The sequence below is a fragment of the Cinclus cinclus genome, chromosome 3, assembly GCF_963662255.1.
Source record: "Cinclus cinclus chromosome 3, bCinCin1.1, whole genome shotgun sequence".
Classification (NCBI taxonomy): Eukaryota; Metazoa; Chordata; class Aves; order Passeriformes; family Cinclidae; genus Cinclus; species Cinclus cinclus.
Window position 1 is genome coordinate 55,898,179 of NC_085048.1, and position 22,260 is coordinate 55,920,438.

A 22,260-nucleotide genomic window follows, 5' to 3' on the forward strand; every position below is an offset into this window, starting at 1 on the left:
AAGTATAAATAGAAAAATAAAAGTTTTGTAAGTATTTGCAGTAAAACACTGCTAGTAGCTACTAGAGCCAAAGTTTAGTCTAATCTTAGGCTGATTTTCTGCTAGCATAAATCAACTTATTTTCTTTATCTTCTCATTTTCAGGCAACAGGACGAAATAATTGCTAGACGTGAAAAGACAGCAAGCATCTACTTCCATCTAGTGGTTTACAGATGTCACAAATGTCTTACCCCTTAAGAAGCACCTTATTTGCACTAAAGTATTAGAACCCAATCAGGATTATGTTGGGATTTTTAAGTTTTGACAACTAATTGACCAATCTTAGAAATATTTTAGACTGAGATAATTTTCTGGGGCTGTGTAATAAAAGAATCTAGATTTACTGTTCCTTGCATTTAAACACTTACTTTGTGTACACTTAAAATACTGCTCTCTCTAAATCTCAAAATTTTTATGCAGGGTATAAGAACAATGCAGTTGAAGCTACTGTGATGAAGCAGTCAAAATTTTGAGTTATAAAGAATGTCAGTACTTCAACTGAACTGGACCATGGAAGACAGCAGCTTCTAGTAGTGTGTCTGGAGATGGTAACACTCCAGCATTTAACTTTCAAGACAGGTTAGGAGAAAAACTTACATGAAAAGTGTGTGAGGTGGAGGCTTAAGATGTTATTTTCCTTAAAACATTATCATTAAAAACTATGTTCCTTCAGCAAACTGATTCATATTTCCATTAGGCCTCTGGGCAGACATGGTGTCATTTCATGCTATTAAACTGTGTATATGGAACCATGTGGGAAAAGCCAGTTCCAGCCCTATCAACACAGAAAGAGCATTTTCCTCAATGCTCTTTAATGCACAGAACAATCTTTTAATCACAACTACAAACCAGAAACGCTAAAAAAAAGCACAATTTAAAAATTAACTTCCAACAATCTTCAATTTCCAAATACATGGATTATAAGCAAAAAGCCAAAATGTATTTAAACTTACAAGCAATGGGATAGCCATTCCTTCCTGCACATGCTGCTGCCAGCATTCTCCCATCATGAGAGAAGCGGATACAGAAGCAGCCCATATCTCCACCTCGCAGGGAAAACAGGTGCTTGTTGGGAATGCGGCAAGCCTGGCTTTTCAGGGAACAATTGTAGGAATATTAACTATCCAGTGTGTGGAATACACTCTTAGCTCCTGACACATGGAAGATCTAAAAGGCTAGTAAAATCTTAATGGCATTCCAAGGTAAAATTCAATGTATTATAAACAGAGAGTTTTGCAGCACAACCTAGGCACCACGAATGTCTAGTTCTTTCTGCCCCATTATTACAAACAATTAGTAAGTTTAAAAAAAACCTAAAAATATTAAAATGAAATAAATTCCTTAATCTTAAGAAATGCGTTAAAATGCCTACCATCAATGATGTAACCTGTGGAGTTAGACTGTAAGTCAAGCTTGTTTAAGGAGTCTAAGCACAACTTTTATTAACCTAATGACTGCAGTGTGAACTCAGAAACCCAACCACAGGCACTCAATCTTTGGTCTCCCGCCAAATCATTTTACCATTCCTCATCTATATTTAAACATCTGATTTTTAAAGACAGAAACAGAGATGAAACATCTCCAAAAACTGAATCCGTATTTTAGACAGACCACTTTTCTTTCTCCCAACATATTACCTCTTTTGAACCCAATGGCTTTTTCTCCAAAACTAAATTCTAAGTTTAAGGTGAAGGGCAATATCCACAGCAGCTATCTGGTTCTTCAATGTAAGTTCTTTCTGTCATAGTTTAAAAATGTCTTCAACAAACAAAAAGAAAAGTCAAGAAAATGTATTTCTAATCAAGCTGAAATCTGAGAACTGGCTTCCTGTCTTACTTCCATTACTCAAACAACCCTACTCTTTCAAATTCTTAGAGAATTCTGCAGATAAAAATACCTGGCAGTTCGGGTGAAAAAGTGGTTCAATCACCCATATTTTCTAAGGTTAAGCCTGCTCTACTATCTATGAGAGTTTCTACTGTTTTGTTTAATATCTTGGTTAATTATTTTAATTAATTACTTGCTTCATAATACTTATAAAAATATAATAAATATTTAAATTACTTTCATTTAAAATTCTAAGAAAAATGCTTCACCTGTCCAGGTAATCTTGACCATTTAAATGGCTCCTTTTTCTCCTCTAAAGAAGGTTCACATCCTTCTCTCTGGAGCTCTGACAGTGCTGTATTACTTTGTTCCTGTTGAACAGCTGCCATAGAGTGAAAAGAAGGACCAACCTTAAGGCAAACAAAATTAAGTATCAGGGAAAAATATTTTTAAAGTGAACAGTGTAATTCCTAAAAAGGTTAAAAGGTACTTTTAATTTAAATGTCTTGCATTTTTATATGTGGAACATATAGACTGGAAAAGTTGAATACATGAAAACGGCATTGCAACATGTCATTTAAAGTGACTGGGAAGTCAGAAAGTAATCCAAGCTTCCAAAGTTGTGTCAATCAAATGGCATCACAATTTTTTCAAATAATCGACAATCTCCTATTTTTAGTAACTACCATGGTCAGTGAAAATTAGAATTACTCCACTATTGTACTGTACTGTACCAAGGAGAAGGTGCACATCTCATTAGGCTGCCACAGACCACCCTTCATAGTACAAAACTGAGCAGAAGGAAGTATTATTACAGGTCTAAATACAAATGGGAAATTATATAATAGAAAAATATTGTACTTCCATCGGAGAAAAGAAAATGCCATATTTATCTTGAATGCCCATTTCAGCACATACCAGTGTAAGCATATTTTTAAAGCAGCTTTCATTTAATTTCATTTTTTTGGCAGAAAAAACAAAAACAGATCAATACAGCTAGAGGGTGCAGGGAAGCAAAGTTAAGTAACTTGCATCTTTTCTCAAAGAATCTTTACACCTTGGTGAGTTCAGTGACTTTAAAAATGGCATTTCTGCTAATAAGAAGGAACATTATTCTTCAAGAAAGTACTCTGAAAGTTTTCTGACTGGCAGTGATAAAATATTCGAAGTTGTAGTTAGAAAAGTATGCCTATTTCAAACTATACCTATGAAGGGCTGAGTTTCAAACACCTATCTTGAGATGAAACATTCTTATTACATAGTTTATATACTGCATGTAAGCACAGCTTTTATATACACGCATACAAACAGACTCACCTGCTCTATCTAGGTACTAGTTCCAACAGAAAAGTCTGCATATTTGCAAATATATTCATACATTATGTATTTAACTTACATGATCTGGTAGCTTTAGGCCGTTTACAGTTACGTATAAAGTTGATGGGTAACGATTTCTAGGACATTTCGCCCACCAGTCATAAACCTCAACAACATTTGAATGTGACTTGGTCCTTAAAGGTGGGTAATATAATTGCAGACGAAGTTTACCACCAACGTTTAGAACTCCATTTGCACCTACAAGCTGGAAGGGTGATTAAAAAGAGGAAGAAAGATGAGCACAATAGTAATTGATAATTTCTAATATCTTAACTAACAGTATAAGTTTTTGAAAGCCACTTCCTCTAACTCTATATATAACTAACTCTAAAAGTGACAGTGAACTAAGTATGTATTTAATCCCCCCAGGACCAAATCAAGAAGATTAAATATTAAATGGCAGCCTAGTTTCAAAAGACACTTCACAGCAGTATGGAAATGGGAAGACCTCTGCTGTACCTCTTTTCTTTGTAAACTACTACTTGCTAAAATCAACCAAATCTCAAAGGACTGCCAATCCACAAAGAGCTTCTTCCAAATCTGTCCTCTCTGAATGCTGCCATGAAGGGCATTGGTAAGGCTTTGGGTCAGAGCAGGAGTTACAGCCATGTAGTAACCTCTCCAACTTCAGAGGAGACAGAGTCCTCTCTACTGAAGTGAGGAATAACAGAAGTACCTACTGCCATTAACACTGATCAGTGTTGAATGGGGATACTTCTGCTTTGACTGATAAAGATGAAAGGATAATGCAGGCAGATGCAGTAAGAATGAAGGATGGGCAACAATTTTATTCATATTTATGAGCTGAAAATTCTTTCTTCTCTCTGTTCAGGAGTAGGCTGTACTGAATGCCTGGATGCACAGTTCCTACAAGCTCTGCTAACAGACAAGGGAGAGCAGAGCCCTGATTCCAGGAGATTTATCTTGGGCGGAGCTCAGAACAATCTCTGAGTTTAATTGCTGTGAAGGCCCCCATCCCTTCACCTGTACTGGCAGTCCATTGTCTTCTCCTGTATCCCTCACATTTCCTCTATGTTGTGGACTGCTCAATGATTGTCAATTCCTATTACACACAGGCACAGGTGTAAATAAACAATCCTCAGGGAAATTGAAGTTTGTCAGCTCTCAAAGAACTAATTCACACATTCAAGTCTCTCTTAAAAGGGTAGAAAGGTACATATGTGCTGGCTAAATTACCGGTATCTCACATTTGGCACATTTATATCTCAACTGCCACAGCATTTCAAACTCTGCAACTGAAAATGAGAAGCATTCTATAATTAAGTTAGGGAGTCTTTTCAAAAACTGGACAACTGAAAATGCCATTAGAATACAGAACAGCTGAGGTACAGAAATTAGTGGATTTGTCATTTTCTTCACAATCACATAAATGCAAAACAACCTTCTCTATTTTATCAACAAACAAACAAAATAATCTTACACATTCTATACTTTCTTGAAAAACACATTCTTTAATGTCAAGCCTGTTACTGTGTTGATTTCATAGAGTGGAAGAAGAGGAAAAGGAGAGAACAGCCAAGCAAACAAAGTGGTTTTTTTTCCATCTCTGATGCTGAAAATATTTTAAAATGCTTTCCTACCTAGTACAGTTAGAGATTTCCAGATAAAAGGATTTATGAATTTTGTTTCTTCGTTTAAATATTTACAGTACCTTTAGAAATGCCCAACAAATTTTTCGGTAATGACCTTCCTGAATTTTTACATCAGAGCTGGCTCTCAGTTCATGCACACTTGGAGAATCAAGGACCTAGAAGTATCAGCAGGAATATAGATGTATTTCTAATGAATGTATACTTCACGGCAATTAAAAAATACTGCTGAAAATATGCTTGGTTAGTTCACTAAATTAAACAGATTTAAATTTTAAGATATTACAAAACCAGTGTTTCTTCCACACAAATATGAAACTAGAAATAACAGGTCCTTATGCATTTATCTGATGACTATTTATTACTTCCATTAAAAAAGAACAGAAGTCTAGTCTTAAAAAATTTATTCTTGCTCCCCTTAGATCTCAATAAAGGAGAAAAAAAAAGTGTAATTTTCTTAATGATTCAGAAATCATTTAGATCACAAATCTGACAGCTAAAACCGGCTGCATATTAATCTAGATGGAAAATGGTAGTAAAACAGTTAGTTTTTCTTTCCTAGCTTTATCAGTTTTGTCATCAAATCAGTCATAGAACACTCTGGGCTGGAAAGAACCTTCAAAGATCAGAGAGTTCTGAGCCATGGGCTTGCACATCTTTCACTACATCAAGCTGCTCAAAGCACCATCCAACCTGGCCTTGAACACTTCCAGGGATGCCTGTGAGTTTCCACTTTTCTGTCAGGGACCTGAATTTTCCCAAATTTCACTACTCCTGGAAGTTTACCTGGTATAAAAAACACCCCTTAGAATAATACTTTTTTCAAACTTGCATTTCATAAACCACACTGAAGTCAAACAGCATTTTTTCAGAGCAATCATACATCAGAGGTTCCAACATTATTTCCATAAAGAATTTTTACATAGAAATGTAATTAGTTTTGTGTTAAACAATTATGGATGTTTAATTTTATAAATATGTTCATTTACAAGCTTCACAAAATATTAAGAAACTATATGGCAATAATTTATATTCAATCTATTTGAAATAGGAAAAAAAAAAACAGGTAACGAAAAATATTTATTGTACCGGGTTTCCATTTTTGTGTTAATTCTACAGAACCTCTCTGTACAAATATTGAAATGCCTGACATAAAAATTACATTGAATATATAACCCAAGATTTTTCCCTTAAACATAATTGTATTGGAGGACAAATTAATAGTTACTTTATGGAGGACAGGAGAGGTAGATGTATAAAATGTTAATGGAAACAATATAAGTGTTTGCTCACTGGTACAGTGAGGTGCTGCTATATACAGAGAAATTCTACCTTTGAGTTTCTTGTACATAAACCTTTTTTTAGATTTCAAGAATGTCAAAATAGCGATATCCACTATATCTTAACAGCCTTTCCCAGAAATTTGAGAGCTGATTTTATAAGAAAGCCCCATACTCCTTGTTACTATCAAAACAGGATCATTTCCTATTTAAAAAAAACCCAATTTTTGGTATCTCCACTTGACTTTGTACCTTAAAGCTATGCTATTAACCCAATTTAACTGAAATAAAGCACCTGATTCAGTGAAATATATACTGTTGAAGAAACAAACCAAAAAACAGAATGTGCATAAATCGGATGCAAAATATTTCATCTTACCTCAAAAAACAGGATAACCTGAGGGTTTTCCTCAGTGTTTTGAATAAAATAAGTAAAACACTCATTAAATATTACTTGCTCTTCCCACTCTGGAATTGTTGATTTAGACTTTCTAAAGTCACATGGTTGTGTCATTCTAGGAAGAATGTGCTCTATTTCTTCTTGTTCACAAGATGAATCTTCCTTCTTGCTGTTTGAAGATTTCCAAAGAATTATAATTGTTAGAGCATTTAAAAAACAACCTTGAACAAAACAATATTTTCAATTACTGAAAGCCAGGAAACATGTAAGATACTGCTTGTCCAATTAAAAAAAAAAAAATTCTAAACCCAACAGAAGTTTAAGACAATTTGCAATGTATATACAAAAACTACAAGCTGAAGTTGAAAATCCTTACAATTAAGTTACTGTTAGCAAATTAATGCATAATGATCATAGTGGAATCTATTGCTTAAGCCTCATTAAAATTTGGTTTCAGGAAAATTATGGATGACAGTGGAAACAAGCAACTGAAGAAATTAGAAATATAAAGAACTAAACTTAATTTAAGGATTTTAAAAGTTCTTATTATAAAAGGCATACACTATTTATACTACAAGAATTTTGCTTACATGCTCTTGGCTTTTCTGTATTTTTGACACTTAAGAAATTTTGCCTCTGGGAAGAATACAGAATGAATTGTGTTGGAAATATCACAGATTGACAAAATATGCTGAGTTGTAAGGGACCCACAAGGATCATCAAGTCCAACTCCTGGCCCTGAACAGCATCATCCCCAGGAGTCACAACACGTGCCTGAGAGCATTGGACACACACTTCTTAAACTCTGCCAGGCTTGGTACTGTGATCACCGCCCTGGGGAGCCTCAGGAGCAATACAACAGTGCAAAGCACTTACAAGTGCCAAAAGGAAAAGAAAAATATCACCCTTGTTTATTGCACATATGTATATACCTATTATCATAAGCGCAGAAACTAGTGAACAACTACACAACCTTAAAATACCCCATTGTTTTAATATGCATATTTAACTTTGTAAGCATGAGTATACCTATTTATACTAATCAGAGATAATAGAAACAGTTTATTAAAAGTCACCTATAATCCTTCTTCACATATAAGCCACTTCTCTGATCAACAATATGGATTTTAACCACAGGATGAGATACCAAGTGATCAATTTTAAGTCGATCCGATCGATGGATATAAACTCCCAAAACAAGATCATCGCCAAAACCAGATTGAGACTGAGTTGAAATTCCTGAATTCTTCATTTCCTCATCATTTTCTCCAGCAACTTCCATGGTTTCTTCTAGAAATTGGAGCAAAGTAAACAAACTGTCACTAGTGGAACACAGTAACTTCTGTCTCAACTCAAAACTACTTACAGTAAAAGAATTTTCAAGATTTTAGATTGATTTATCAAATAAACATCCTCACAAATAAGCCTCAGAATTGGAAGAACAAAGGTACAATTGAGTAACTTAATAAATATAAGTAACTCAAACAGCTCAATCACTTCCGTGTTACTTCTATGGATAAATATTTCTGTAGCAGCACAAAAAAAAAGCGCAGGAAAGTAGCACAGTATTATAACATTTTGTTGGCAGACCTTTTCTGGTTTTCTTCTTAACCTTCTTGGCTTTAGGTTTCTGTTTATCCATCCTTTCCTTCAGTTTCTGTCTTTCTGATGTAAATAGTCTTTCAGGCGACTGACTTTCACTGCCACCTTCTTCTGGATGATGATGCTGCAGCTCAGAAAGGGACATTGCACTGCAAGGTAATGGATCACTGTCAGCAACTGCAGTCCACTGCACATATTGATACAACTACTCATTGCCATTATTAATCCACTTGAAATTCAGCAACTCATCATCTGTGTAACTTGACAACACAACAGCCCCCAGCCCCATCAGTGTCTTGCCTTTATCAGTGCTCTCCCCCTTTCCTTCCCCCCTAATTTCCAGAAAACTGCAGAACCATCTATGTGAAGAGTTAAACAAATACTCTCTTGCTGGACCAGGACCATCTCTTATCACTTAAAAAAATAAAAATCATGCACAAAACTACCTTAAGTTAATTAAGAGTTGAGTTCTACTGTAAACAAACATCAAATAGCAATGAAGAATATTTTTAAAAAGTTAAAAAGAATCCATGAGCTAAATATTAATCATGACAGCCTTTTGAGAAAGGATTTAGTATTATTTTTTTTCATAACAGAATCATCCAGTGAATCACTTAGAAAATATGAACAATTTACCAGAAAGCTGCTGCCTATTTAAAATGAAACATTTTGTTTAAGATTCACAGACACACCATGTACAGTTTGTCATGTTACCTTGTTTCAGCTTCACTTAAAACTGCTTGCTCTTTCTTCTTTTTCTTCTTTTTGCCCACTTCATTATTCAGTGCAACTTCATGCCTTTGAACAGTGGCGGTAGAGTCCATCTGTTCTTTAAGTTTCTTTCTCATTTTCTTTTTAATTGCATTTGCCTCTTCCTCAGCCACATGCAGCTGATAGGCTTGAATTAGCTGCTCTTCCTCTTCTAATTCAGTTACATTTCTCACTTCAGTCAAGGAATTTTTGATCTTTCTATCACCATCTTGATGAGATACATCTGTTTGTGATTTACTTTTTGTTTTCTTCTTTGGAAAATCATTAGTCTTTCCTTCAAAACTCCCCAATTTACCTTCATATAAATCTTCCTCCTCATTAAATTGTTCTTGTAACAGTGATTTCTTTTTCTTCCTGTTTGACTTTGGCTGCTCATTCTCTTCTCCACTAACAACATCATTGTTTATTTTCTTTGCAATTGACGCTTTCTCTCTCAATTTATTTTTTGTAAATCTTGGGCTCTCTTCTTCAGGATAATATGTGTTGTTTATAATTGCTTCATCATTCACACTTTCCTTAGATAGATCAATATTACTTCTAAAGGTACCAAGCTATAAATGAAAAGAACATAAAACACATTTGTACTAAAAATTATGTTCCAAGGATAAACACTGCACTTCATATTATTCCTTCAGCAACATTATTCAAAGAAAAGTCAAATCAAAGAATTAGTTATTTTGTTGTTTCAATCTGGCAAGGGACAGATTGAAAGTCAACAGAAAACTCACACTGAAAAAAAAACATTTGGCATTTAGGTACCTCATCCTCAATGTTACACTATGTTTTCATATGACTTCTACATATATCCAGTAAAAAAAGGAAAACAACAAGCTTACTCCATATAGAGATGCCACTGTTTTACACTGTGGAGGATGGGAAGACTTCGTGCATCACAAAACCCCCGTCTTCCACTGAAAATCCACATTAGAGACATATTTCAGGCTCAGTTGTTGGTAGTCTCTTATACTGAAAGCTGCTTGTCCCAGCTAAATTTCAGCTAATGCATTTGTTTAAGCACTTCTTGATGGTTTTATAGGAAACACATTGTAAACTTTCCTCTCTCCTTCAAGTTTCTATTTCTGGTTACTAAAGGTTATAATGCCACTTCCCTGCCTCCTTGGATATGTCCAAGGTCAGGGTGTAAGGGGCTCTGAGCATCCTGATCTAGTTCATCACTTGGCTTAGATCACCTTTAAAGTTCATTTCCATCCGAACTACGGTTCTATGATAATGCCAAAGAACACAGCAAGAAAGTGAGGTCTAATTCTCTAAGGTCAACACAGAGATCTCTGTTCCCTGATGTAGCTTCTATAGTCACTAGGGTTCATTTACACTGTTGTCTTACAGAAAACTCTCTTAGAGCCTCAACATGAAACATTAGAAAGGGCTTTAAAGCACAGCAAAAGCAAATTAAAAAGTTTGGAGAAAATATACATATCTGCCCACAAAGTTTTATTTGCCAAGACCTTCTTCCTCAATAAACATTCACATTGCTCCCTTCTAGTCAGGATATATCTCCCAGTTATAGAATCATGTTTGTCTCAAACATTTGTAAAAAGGGACAATAAGCGTAATAAATATGAAAAAATTGTCCTTGCATTTTCATCTTATACTTGCATAAAGAAACCACTAACATCACATTTATTTGTAAGCCAATGATTCAAGAAGATGTGGAAAATTTCATATAAATAACTTGAAATACAGAACAGGGTAAGGAAAATAAAAAAATAATTAAACAGCAAGCTTTGTATAAACTAAAAAAAAAAAACCCCAAACAAAATAATGTTCCTAACCGATTGTTCACTTCCTTATCTTTATTTCTTGAATAATTTTAACTGCAGAGTATGAGAAATGAAGATTAAAACCCACAGCGGCCAATAACTAAGGTCATGCTGATTTTTGACTTCAATAAAACATCAATCCACTAAGTGCAAGTAGTAGAATTATTTTAGAAATCCTGAACAAAAAGCCCTCATCTATGACGTGGTCAAGAGTTTCTAAAGTAACTCTGATATTCAAGAATAATCTCCTTAAAGGAATCTACCTGATGTAAAAACTGGCTTGAAATACTTACTAGAGCTTGTTATTTATTATCGCCTACAAACAAAAAAACACAGATTCATAGTATCACTCAGGTTGGAAAAGACCTCTAAAATCATCAAGTCCAACCATTAACCCAGCACCACTAAACCATATCCCCAGGCCTTTTGAATGGTTCTAGGGATGGTAACTCCACCATTTCCTTGGGCAGCCAATGTCTGACTATCCTTTCAATGGAAAAGTTTTTCCTAATGTCTAAACTTCCTTCCTCTGGTACAACTTGAGGCCATTTCCTTATTGTGAAAACAAATCACAATCTTACATTACAGCAAATTTCAGGAACATTAATAGATACTACAGGCAGCACAAAGCTACATCAGCAGTTCAAACATAAATTCCTCAGATAAATAGCCTGTATGTTATCAATTCAGGCCACCTTTCCCACATGCTGTAATTACATGACAATTAAACAGAGAGGAAAGATGCAAAGTTACAAAACAACGAAGTAAAAGCCAAGAGGTTCATAAAAACCTTCAGGTTAGGATTCTGGCAGAGGTGGGAATACTGGTAGAGATTCTCTGAAACACAGGAGTGAGAGATGTCAACTAAGAGCAATCATCAATACATAAACACTGAACTGAATTAGAGAAAGGAGTCAGGCTGGAAAAGTAGCTCAGTAAGACAGGCCTGTCTGACTGCTGACCCAAAACTGAATTTATCAGCTTAAAATATGGAACAAATAAGAAGGCTTTGTTTCAAAACAGCTCTGTGGCCAAAGTATACTGGGGCAGAGGAAGCAACTCCCCCCTGAAAACAGCCTTGCTTGCACTACTGGCTTGAGAATAGCAGGGGATGGATACCAGCCAAGGTGCACACAGTAGGCTGACACTCAAGGCTCACACCACAATTAGTCAATCACAGGTCACATCACAGCCATTCCTGCCCCAGAGCAGATAGAAGGGACAACGCCTAATAATCTCACACCTTTTCAAAAGGACCTCACAAATACGCATGAGTGGAAGCTGGCAAGGTACAGAGTGAGTTTGTCATGGTTATTTGGAAACTTGTGTAACCTGATTTACAGAGGTATCTGAATTTCTGCCCATAATAATACAGGTACACCTTGGAAACTTAGGGATGGACAGTGCCAGCCAACTGAAGTGCTGATATGTACTGGTTGTAAAAGACCATTAACCTACAGTTGAATTGCTAATGCATGTACTTGTGATGATGGCTTGTTGGGTGGGATGTTTAAGAAAATCTTAATGTACTAGGAAACCAATTTTACTGCCACTGCTTGTATAAGGCTATAAAATATAGACATTCAAAGCTAGAAGAACTTTAATTTACAGATAAGATGATTGGCTTGGGATATTCTCACCAAATTCTAACAGAAAACACTGAGAAAATGTGTGGATCAATTATACAGTCAACTGTTATCGGTTATCCTATTTTATGCACAAGAAACAAAGGGGTAAAATCCAGTGGAAATCTCAACAATTATTCAGTGCCTTTCAGCCTACAAACCAGATAAATCTGTTGCAGTCCTGCCTTGAACACAAAACCCAAGTTACCAATGCCTGCCCATCCCAATATTGTCATCTGATTAGGCTACAGTCCAAGAAATAATTTTTTGCCTCCATAGAGAGATCTAATCTTTTCATCTGGTAGAAAATTTTTAAATATCCTCTTTCAACCACAAAATTTAGACTGAACCAAATAAATTCAAACATTTTCATGATGACTTTGGACAGGTTAATATACCTGTAAGTTGTAATAGGAAGCACAATTAGTAAAAAGTAAATATAGTGACTGTCCTGGAAGGGATATTAACAAATTCATTTTCTGACTGTCTCAATTGCTCGTTTTTTTCCACAATGCCTTTAGGCTTCACACCCACTGCCCCAGTGGCTATTTACCCAACACTAAAACAGAGCTTTCACTGGCCACCCCTGATGTATATTTCCATCTCCATTACAAGCTCTTCATTCCTACCAGCTGGGGCTTCAAGCTCATCCTGCCCTACAGACATCAACCTTTCCTCTTCCAAGCAGACTGCTTCCCTGCTGTCCAGGCAGGCTCTCCAGGCAATAGACACACAGAGCAGAGCAGGCAAGCAGGCAGGCACTCCCCTTATCCTTACTTCTGTCATTTAAAAACATAGCAACCCCCTGCGGCTCCAGAAATCAGGTTTCAAAGAAACTGTGGACTATAAGGGAAAAAAAAATCTTATTAATCTTTAAGAAAGGCTAGAGCAAAGACAAAGGAACAAAACAGACTGGAACATTTCAAGTGGAAATAGGCTCTGAACCATGACCTGGTTTTGATCAAAGCTGGGAGACCATTTATGGCAAGTGTGTGACACAAAGCCAACCATCACTGACAAATTTCACATTATTTCAAGATATGTGAAACTCTCTACATTATATCATATGAACAGAAGAAAATGGGAACAAAACCAGCCAACCTCCTCCATCTACCTACTCTTCCACTCCCACACACATTTATTTTTTACAGAGAAATGACTGTTTATTTGCTGAAGCTTTTACAGAAATTTCTACTTGAATGCAACCAGCATGGAAAATACTAACCTGAGCTCCTGCAACTTTATCACACTTAAAGGAAATACTCCAAATGGTCAGCAACAGGTTTCAATACAAGCTCTCCTCAAGTCCTTGATTTTTAAGTAGTTTGATCTGTAATATTTAAAGCTTCAACAAAGCCAGAAATTTGAGCTTCTGCACTGATCCTAAAAATGCTTCATTAAGAAGCTTGCATACCACTGAGTTTTGATTCAGGTCACTGTGATTTTGAGTGTTTTTACATAACTCCAAACACTAGTGTTTTACATCACAGACTTCTGGAATGGAAACCAATTCTAAAACCAAAGCAAATTTAAATTTATAAGTAATATGTAGTTGCATACGAACATACAATTATGTGTTCAAAAATACTTACATGTTACAGAATTAAAATTCACATTTCATAAAAAAGTAAAGTTAGCTGAGGAAGAATTTAGTCTTTTATTTACATATATGCCAGTAAAAGAGGGGGGAAAAAAACACCTAACTCTCTGTACTATTTTTAGATACCAAGCTGATTATTTGTATAGACTATTGACTAAATAGCATATACATCAGGAATATACATTTTTAAAAAGCCCATACAAAATCCAACTTCAAGTTGTCAATCTAAGACCAAATATTTAGCAATACTAAGTTTAATGTATCTATTCTGAATATACTTAATATATACAATTACATGTAACAGTTATGATATTTTGTGAAATATCACGATACTCATTTGTCTTAAATGAGTATTAATGAAGGAACATTCATTTCCAGAATCTGATACAGATACAATTGTAAGAAAAAAGACTGAAAATGTAAAACCTATCAGGAGGAAAATAAAAAACCAGAACATTTATCTTCTAAACAATTTACTTTCTTCCCAAATTCCAAATCTTCTAAGTCAATAATCAGGTATATATAGAACAAGTTCATATTTAACTTTTATTCTCCTCTCCAGGAAAAGGACTACAACGTGAACCATAACTCAGAGGAACTTTTGAGACTTCTTTAGTGACAGATATACCACAAACAAAAATGTCACATAACTAAAAAGTCAACATGTGAACATGGAACCACTCAAGACACAAAGCTCAGCACATGCATAATTCACTGATTACTGAGATCTTTAAAAAAAAAGTAAAAAATGGAACTGTTAATTATTATGTCTAATATTATTATATTTTCTCATCCATTCTCAATGTGCAGTTGTATTAGACAGATATACCTGTATTACACAGATGTAGTACTTTCAAAATTGAATACTTTCAGAGTTGTAATTCTACTAGCCCTCAAACATCTAATCAACTACCACTAAAGTCAGTACTGAAATTGAACAATTTTATGAGAAAAGAGTATGGAAAAACAAGTACTGGTAGACATTAAACGGGTGCATGCCTGAATGTGCCCCTTCCTTTTCACCAATAATATAGTCTATGTAATTTTGGCATATCTCCAAGTTACAAGGCTGCTTTGCTAGTACACAAAAAAGAAAATAGAAGCCATACTAAAACCAAGGGGTATGTGCAGAAACATACTTTTCACTTCATTTTTAAAAAAATGCATACATCTCCTTCCTGCAATACATTTTCCTGATCTTTTTTTCTGTTAAGGAAGACAACCAAACAAAACCTGCATGTGTTGTAACTCACCACAATGCTCTCTTGAGAGTCAAATTTCTTTTTCTTAGATTTCTTTATGTCTGCTAGGCCAGCATGGCGTCTGAAGATTTCCTCAAAGCGCACTTTGGTTATTGCCTTTGCCTCACTTTCAACTGCAAAAAGAAATTGAGAGTATGATTTGCTATCTCATTGCTAAAAAAAAAAAAGTGCATAATCGTGCTTTAAAATTGCAAAGGATGAGAAATATTAGGGAAAGTTTACCAAGAAATTCACTTTGCATTTGGTTAAGAATTTCCCTGGCAACACAACCCACACAAGGATAACTCAGCAGCTTTGCACAGACACACACATCCACACCAGTCTTTCACTTGTTGCTGAAGGCAGCACCATCTACTCTGACTCCTGAAGAAAACACATTTTGAAGAGCACACGCAGCAGCATCAGCACAAAACTTGGGCTAGCCAAAGCAGAGGACAGATTACTGCCCTCCCTGTTTATGAGCAGAGGTGACACACTGTCTTCCGGGAGAAGCAGCAGCTCTGGGTTCTTACTGGGTCTGGAAACCAGAGCAGCACCATCCTGAGACAGACCTGTAAGAGCCAGGAGCTGGCACTCTTGCCTTTCTATGAATCATGATATTGCTATCACCAGCATTTCAACCCTTGAGGGAGTAGGTGTTTTAGTTCCCCTCAAGTAATGCTTAATTTGTAACTACAAATTCAAAATATAACCTGGCACATCACTGAGAAAAGCTGATGAATCCTCAGCTACAGCATATTTATGACTGTCATTACAGCTTTTACAAAAGCCTCTGAATTTAAAACAAAAAAAATAACACCACTTTGAAAATCAGCTGTAATCATGAACTCAAAATGGAGCCAATGGAGCATATGTAGGACACAAATAACTTCTATCATTTGTACCTAGTTCTAACTATAAAATATGTACTGGAAATCAAACACAAAGTATCCTTACCTGCTCGCATTTTCAGTCCTCAGTTAGAAGGGGCTCAACACAACAGATGCTTCTTCCTCAGAATTCACCATTCTATTTAAAGTATTTAACAACTGTCATTAACATAACTGGTCCACAGACTTTAAAGCTGTGCTAATTAGTATTAGGGATGAGTACATTTTAGTTAGAAATAAGTATTTCCCTATTTGTCTATAAATTATTAGACGTTTCCTGCTACCAAATCCCAGCTCTGACACTTATTATTTGAGAGTAAATAAAAAAAACAACATTACAGCAATTTAATTAGCTGTATTTCTGGGCGGTAGCCAAATAATCAGGACTGTAGCCCCCAATCTTCCAAAAACCTCAACAGTTTATTTAAATAATAATGACTCATGAAACCATTTATGTTGAAGCCATTCTAATCCTATTCCTCTCCTGACAGCATCAATGAGGAAGCCGGATGATAGTTTTCAATACAAAGGTTAGTATCTGCCAGCAAATCTAACTTTATTACAAATCTCTAAATATTTACGTTTATATAAAGCAGACAAGCAACTACATGAAACTCATTCCTCAAAAAAAAAAAATAAAAAATTGCTAGGCCCTCCTGGTTGTGGACAAAAGCCTGCAAATGCAATCCAAACAAAGCTTGAAGGCAAATAAAAATATTACACAGAAAATTTGCGTCCAGAAAATTCAGACTATTTTACAAAAAAAACTTTAACACAAAAAGCTGTTTTGTAAACAGTGGAATTAATGAAGCGTAGGCTTCTATGAAGGTGTGATGTTCCCCTTAGAACTCTGGTCCCTATGCCCCCCACACCCCAACAGGTAACAGCTCCAAGTTCTCCCTAGGTAACACCTCCTGTTAGACACCAGTAACTCACGTCCACTGCACACCCAGACTACACTGATCCTAACAAATTAAGCCATAGCATTAACCACTGCCAGGATGAGTGGTCACATTATTCTCACACCATTTTGGTCCAAGCCACCTAAGACTCACACAAGCAATGCCTGGACACAGTTTAGGAGCTATTTTGGATTACTATAAATAGGCAGTTTGCATGTAGCTACTCTGATTTGAGGCTGAGGAAGTTGATTAGCAGTGAAGTCAGCCAAACACAGCACTTGGCCTCAGCACTAAATCTCTCCTGAGCACAAACATTTCACCAGCACCGGAAAGAGCTATGGCTATACTCAGGTCCACAAGCACCTGCACCACCCTATCCTTGCATCTCCCTCATCTCTTGCACAGGGTTACTTGCACAGGCTTGCAATTTTCAGGTCATTTCACACTCATTACTCACAGTGCTTTGGTATGCTGGCTATCCAAACTAAACCAAATACAGGAACAAAAGGCAAAATGTTCAGGTTGGTTTGGAACTGTAGAAGAGCTGATTAGTCAGATGCCACGAGTAATTTGTTTACTTCATGTCTTCCCCATTAGTTGGATACTTAGTATGTTTCAAAAGGATGTTTCAAAAGAGGCAAAGGTGGCCAAATGGAAATAAGAAAAAGTTTAGTTTTGCAATAGGCTTGACATGACACTGATGAGGTTGCAGTATTTTCACTAAAACATGTTGACTCCTACATCAAAGCTTTACTGTCACAACTAAACCAGTAACTGTTAAAAATAACCCTTCTAACAATAAATTAAAAGAGAAAACACCATTGAAAAATAAAACTGCTTTTGCAATTTTTACTTGGTTAAACCAAATGGGCATTTTGAAAGTACTACAGTTACAAAGTGCTGCTTTCCAAGTAGTCAATTCACAATTGGCTAGAAAACACACAATTAAGAAAACTAAATAATTTTTTTTTAAAATACAGCAGATTCTATCACTTTAATAATTGACTGAGCACCACAGGAACATGGAAAAGTATCTTATAATTAGCAGAATGATTTCAACAAGCCCTCAAAAACTAATTACAAACAAGAAATTAAATACTGAAGGGTTCTTAAATTTAAAGCAAGAAAAAATGAGAGACAATATAGTACACAAAAGCAAAATGAAATAAGTGCATACCTATTCTAAGTATGGAAATAAGTTTCTGGTCAAAGGTTAAATAAATAAGTCCACCAAAAAACCCAACCAAACCATAAGCTGGTTAAAATATTAATTTTACAGATAGTTTTTTATTACAATGGAACAAACATCTTACCAAAGGTTAGGCTCGCCTCGCATCTACAAGCACTTTCTGTAAAATGAAGAAGTAGGAAAAATTCACCAGGGAGAGTACCACCGTTTGTTAATTAATTTAGTGTCTACCTTGTTGTGGCAATAAAAGAGATAAAGAGATAATGGCCTCCAATGACAGTGCTATTGTTTATTAGGCATTTCTAATTTAGAACTTCATGGTCTTTGACATGGTGCATTAAAGCAACTATTAGGCTTGTGTAAATATAGATCATTAATCAACAAGGATAAGAACAAGGCTGTTTACCTAGTGTAATCTCACCTTAGGAGAGATTTAATTGTACATCAAAGTTCATCAACCACCATGCCTCAATCTGAGTAAAGTCAGATAGCATTAATTTTGTAAAACACATTTTTGCCTGATCAGATTGGATCTCTTACATGTTAGTAAATATATGACAATCCAAGATGGACAAAAACACATACCTGGAACAGTGACATAGTCCAGCCACCAGAAATAAACTGCAAAACAAATTCATAAAACCCAAACTTCCAACTACTATACCTTCCTGAAAATAACCTACTTTGTTGTTCTCCAATATTCTATCTGTATTTACAAAGTAATTCTACATTAAACTCATGCTCTTTTCACAGTATTTTATAATACTCATTGAGTTGCTATATTCTACATCTGTAATACAGGGATTCTCTATACTAAACATGCTATAAGGTCACCATACACAAAACCCACTTTTACTGACCACTTATAGAAGATATAAATCAAACCCATACTACAAGGAGCAGAACATGCAGAATTTGCACTATGGAATGGGAAGTGAAAAATTTCCTACCTAATTAAAACCATTTAGGAAACCGAGCTGACAAAATATAATTGCACACTTAGGATTTTCCTGGACTAAATTCTTCATTTCTCTTTTGTTGAAATAAGCGAGCATAAACTTCAGTGGCTGAAAACAAGTAGACCATCAGGCCTTGTTTATTTCTCCTCTTTTACATCATAGAGGGAAATCTGGGGTTTTACTAGCAGGTTTTATATTAAGCTACATGTAGAGATAATTACTCTTGAGATGTGAAAGAGCTTCAGCTCGGAATTGTACTCAGCTCAGAATTATACAGCAAAATGGCACTGAGATGAATGTGTTCCTCTTCACTACTGACAAATCTGACATCAAAATCCAAACTAGTTTTATTAATGAAAATTTAGTATTTAAGGCCAGAAACTGACCGAAACTCACAGGCTGGGTAAACCCTTATGTAAAAACTAATGAAAGTGCAGTACCACGTTTTTTACAAGTTTTCTACCAGTTTGGATGTGCCTGTAAAAACCTTGTGCTCATACTAATAAAGATGCTTTAAAACGCTGGTGCTATCCACGGTTTTCTAGTAGTAACATATCACAAAGTTTTTGCTTCACAGGAACTGTCAGGTTGGGGCTTTTATCGCAGAAATTTGGCACCTTTAGTCAATAGAAGCTTGCAAACAGACTCTGAGGGCAAAATTACGGACTTCAGCTCTATTTAAGGAAATAAAGAAGACGTATACCGTTTATTAAATTTTAAGTTTCCGCTGTATCTTAGATGCTAATTCTGAAAATGCGCTCTTGGCAAGAGATCACCCTAAGTATTTTAATTTCCTATGCGACATTTTGCTTTGCCTGGAAGAACAGCGGTAGTTTTAAAAGATGCAAAGGGACATTCCGACCACACACCACAACTGGACTAACCGACGGAATTATCCAACGAGGATGTGATGCGCATCCAGATGCGCATTCCGCACGCGAGGGAGGCGTCCCCGCCTTGGAGCCCGAGGTGCCAGGCATGGAGAAGCGCTGTACGTTCACTTCAGCTGCCCACGCACGTCACCCCAGCGAACCACAAAGCTCGTCAAGAGCGGGGGGGGGGGGGGGGGGGGGAGCTTAACAACACCGATCTGGGGATTAGGGCTTCCCGCGGCACTGTCCCGCGCAACCGCGCCGGGACCAGACAGCGACAGCGCGCGGGTCGCCCTGGGCCGCCGGCTCCGCCTGCCCGACGGAGCCACCGCGGGGCTGCTCCGGGCACCGGGCCCGCCAGCTGCGGCCCCGCTCCCGCGCCCGCCCCCGCACCCCGGCCCGCGCTGGCCGCCGCACCGCCCGGCTCGGCTCGGCCCGGCCCGGCCCGACCCCGCTCCCGCTCCCCGCCCGCGCGCTCTAACGGCCGCGGCCCCGGCGCGGCCCCCGTGCCGACCCCCCGGCCCCGGGGCGGGAAGGGGAGCCGGGGGAGGGCGCAGCGGCGGGGAGGCGTTACCCAGCTCTCCAGCCCTACCCGCCCCCGGGGCCGCGCACCGGGACGAGCCGCGGCACACGCCCGGCGGGGCCCGGCCCGGGGCGCGGCCCCGCTCCCCGCCGAGGGCATCACTCACGTCGGCCGCGTCCTCTCCCGTGGCGGCCGCGGCGTGGCCCGGCGGCTGCTGCGGCCGCCCCGCCTCCCCCCCCCTTCCGCCAGTGGGCTCTTCCTTGCACCCGCTCCCCCCTCCGCAGCGCCGCACGGGTGGTTCCGCCCCAAAACAATCCCGGCTCCCAAGGAAACGGCGCGTGCGGCGCAGGCGCGCAGGGAAGCGCGGGGGTAGAAAAAACAAACAAACAACAAAAAAAACCAACACGGTGACAAGCATAATAAACGAGAGCCCTCCCACGGGTGCTTTATGGTCCATTAAAAAAAATAATCAGTCTGTCGAAAGTACGTGTCAGCTCTCAGAGTTCCGACTAACAAAAGCTGCTTGCGGAAGAATAAAGTCCCTGGGTGCTGGGCTCTGTTGGGCTCAGGACAAGCGTTTGGAATGCACACAACCTTTCTGCAAGTAGCAGCACAAATGGATGTCCTCGAGCTATGCAGATACTGGAGAAACTTTTATCTGTTGCCTTAGTAGGTAATTTAAGCAGGGTTTTGTGAGATTCTCCCCTCCCGCCCCTCCCCCCCCCCCCCCCCCATTAGGCATAGTTACCTAATAAAGTTAAGCATATTTTTCATTGAAAAACTGTATATTAATTTCTTCTGTGTAAAATTGGTTAAAACTTGGATGTCAAAAGTCCTTCATGCACTAAAAGGTTTGAGAAATCAGTGCAAGGTTTTTGATGAACATGGTTAGTTTTTTTCAGAAATAAAGTTGGGAAAAATTACCCTTCAGTTGGCAGTAATTTGCACAAGCTAGAGGTGAGCAAATGCTTGTGATCCTGAGTTTGTGACATAGTTCCCAAGTATTGCATCCCTCTAATTCTGTCAAAGAATTGCTCTGGCTTCCAAAAGAACGCACCTTCTGAAACCTGGCTTCCCTGTTCCTCACGCGTTACTAGTGAGAGATGCTACTATCTCTTTTTGTACTTACCTGTCCTCTGCTATCTCAAATGCTTGCATGCACTCAACTGATAGGCGGGTATATTTCTTTCTTCATAAGGCAGGTGTTCTGGGTTGCCTTGGCATAACGCAAACAAAAACCAACTCCTCGACATTCTTGTGCTTCTCTTTATCCTTAGTGCATCTCCATTCTTTTATCCCTCTGTCCTTCATGGTACCCCAAACTCCATGAAATAATGACCTTGAACAACCTGGTCTCACTTTCAGGTGTGCCTTGCATTGAACAAGAGATTGGACCAGAAATCCCGATGTTCCTTCCTAACAAACTTCCTGGCAGCTGAGAGGCTCAGTTACAGCGAACTCAAAACCAGTCATTTGTAATCATTGACAGCAGATTTAATATTGTCTGATTTGACCAGCAGTAATGGGCTAGAAAGCCTTCTAAACAAGCCTGGCATGAGACATCAACAAGTTTGCTATTACTTCCAAAAGATTGTGTCAGGTTTCCAAGAACATTTGTTTCGAAAGAATGTCTCTGAGATTTCTGTGAACACTACACCTTTGACAAACACAAGGTATCTGTGCCACCTGAGATCTATAACCAGGTAGTGGTAAGGTCCATTTTCCATGTCAGGGGAGAATAGATTCAACCTCTTTAGCTCACTTGTTTAGTA

General features: G+C 37.7%; 1 protein-coding gene across 1 annotated transcript in view; it reads right to left on the reverse strand.

Annotated features, from left to right (window-relative positions):
* AHI1 (Abelson helper integration site 1) overlaps positions 1 to 20,023 on the reverse strand; it is an 88,106-nt gene extending 68,083 nt beyond the window's left edge. The window contains exons 1-11 of the mRNA XM_062488978.1: positions 19,978 to 20,023; positions 18,720 to 18,755; positions 15,166 to 15,320; positions 8,850 to 9,457; positions 8,124 to 8,284; positions 7,610 to 7,823; positions 6,513 to 6,702; positions 4,916 to 5,011; positions 3,263 to 3,448; positions 2,136 to 2,276; positions 993 to 1,125 (exon numbers count right to left, since the gene is read on the reverse strand). Coding sequence (XP_062344962.1) covers positions 993 to 1,125; positions 2,136 to 2,276; positions 3,263 to 3,448; positions 4,916 to 5,011; positions 6,513 to 6,702; positions 7,610 to 7,823; positions 8,124 to 8,284; positions 8,850 to 9,457; positions 15,166 to 15,320; positions 18,720 to 18,755; positions 19,978 to 20,023 — 1,966 coding nt within the window. The remainder of the gene's footprint in view (positions 1 to 992; positions 1,126 to 2,135; positions 2,277 to 3,262; positions 3,449 to 4,915; positions 5,012 to 6,512; positions 6,703 to 7,609; positions 7,824 to 8,123; positions 8,285 to 8,849; positions 9,458 to 15,165; positions 15,321 to 18,719; positions 18,756 to 19,977) is intronic.
* Between the last annotated feature and the right edge of the window lie 2,237 nt (positions 20,024 to 22,260).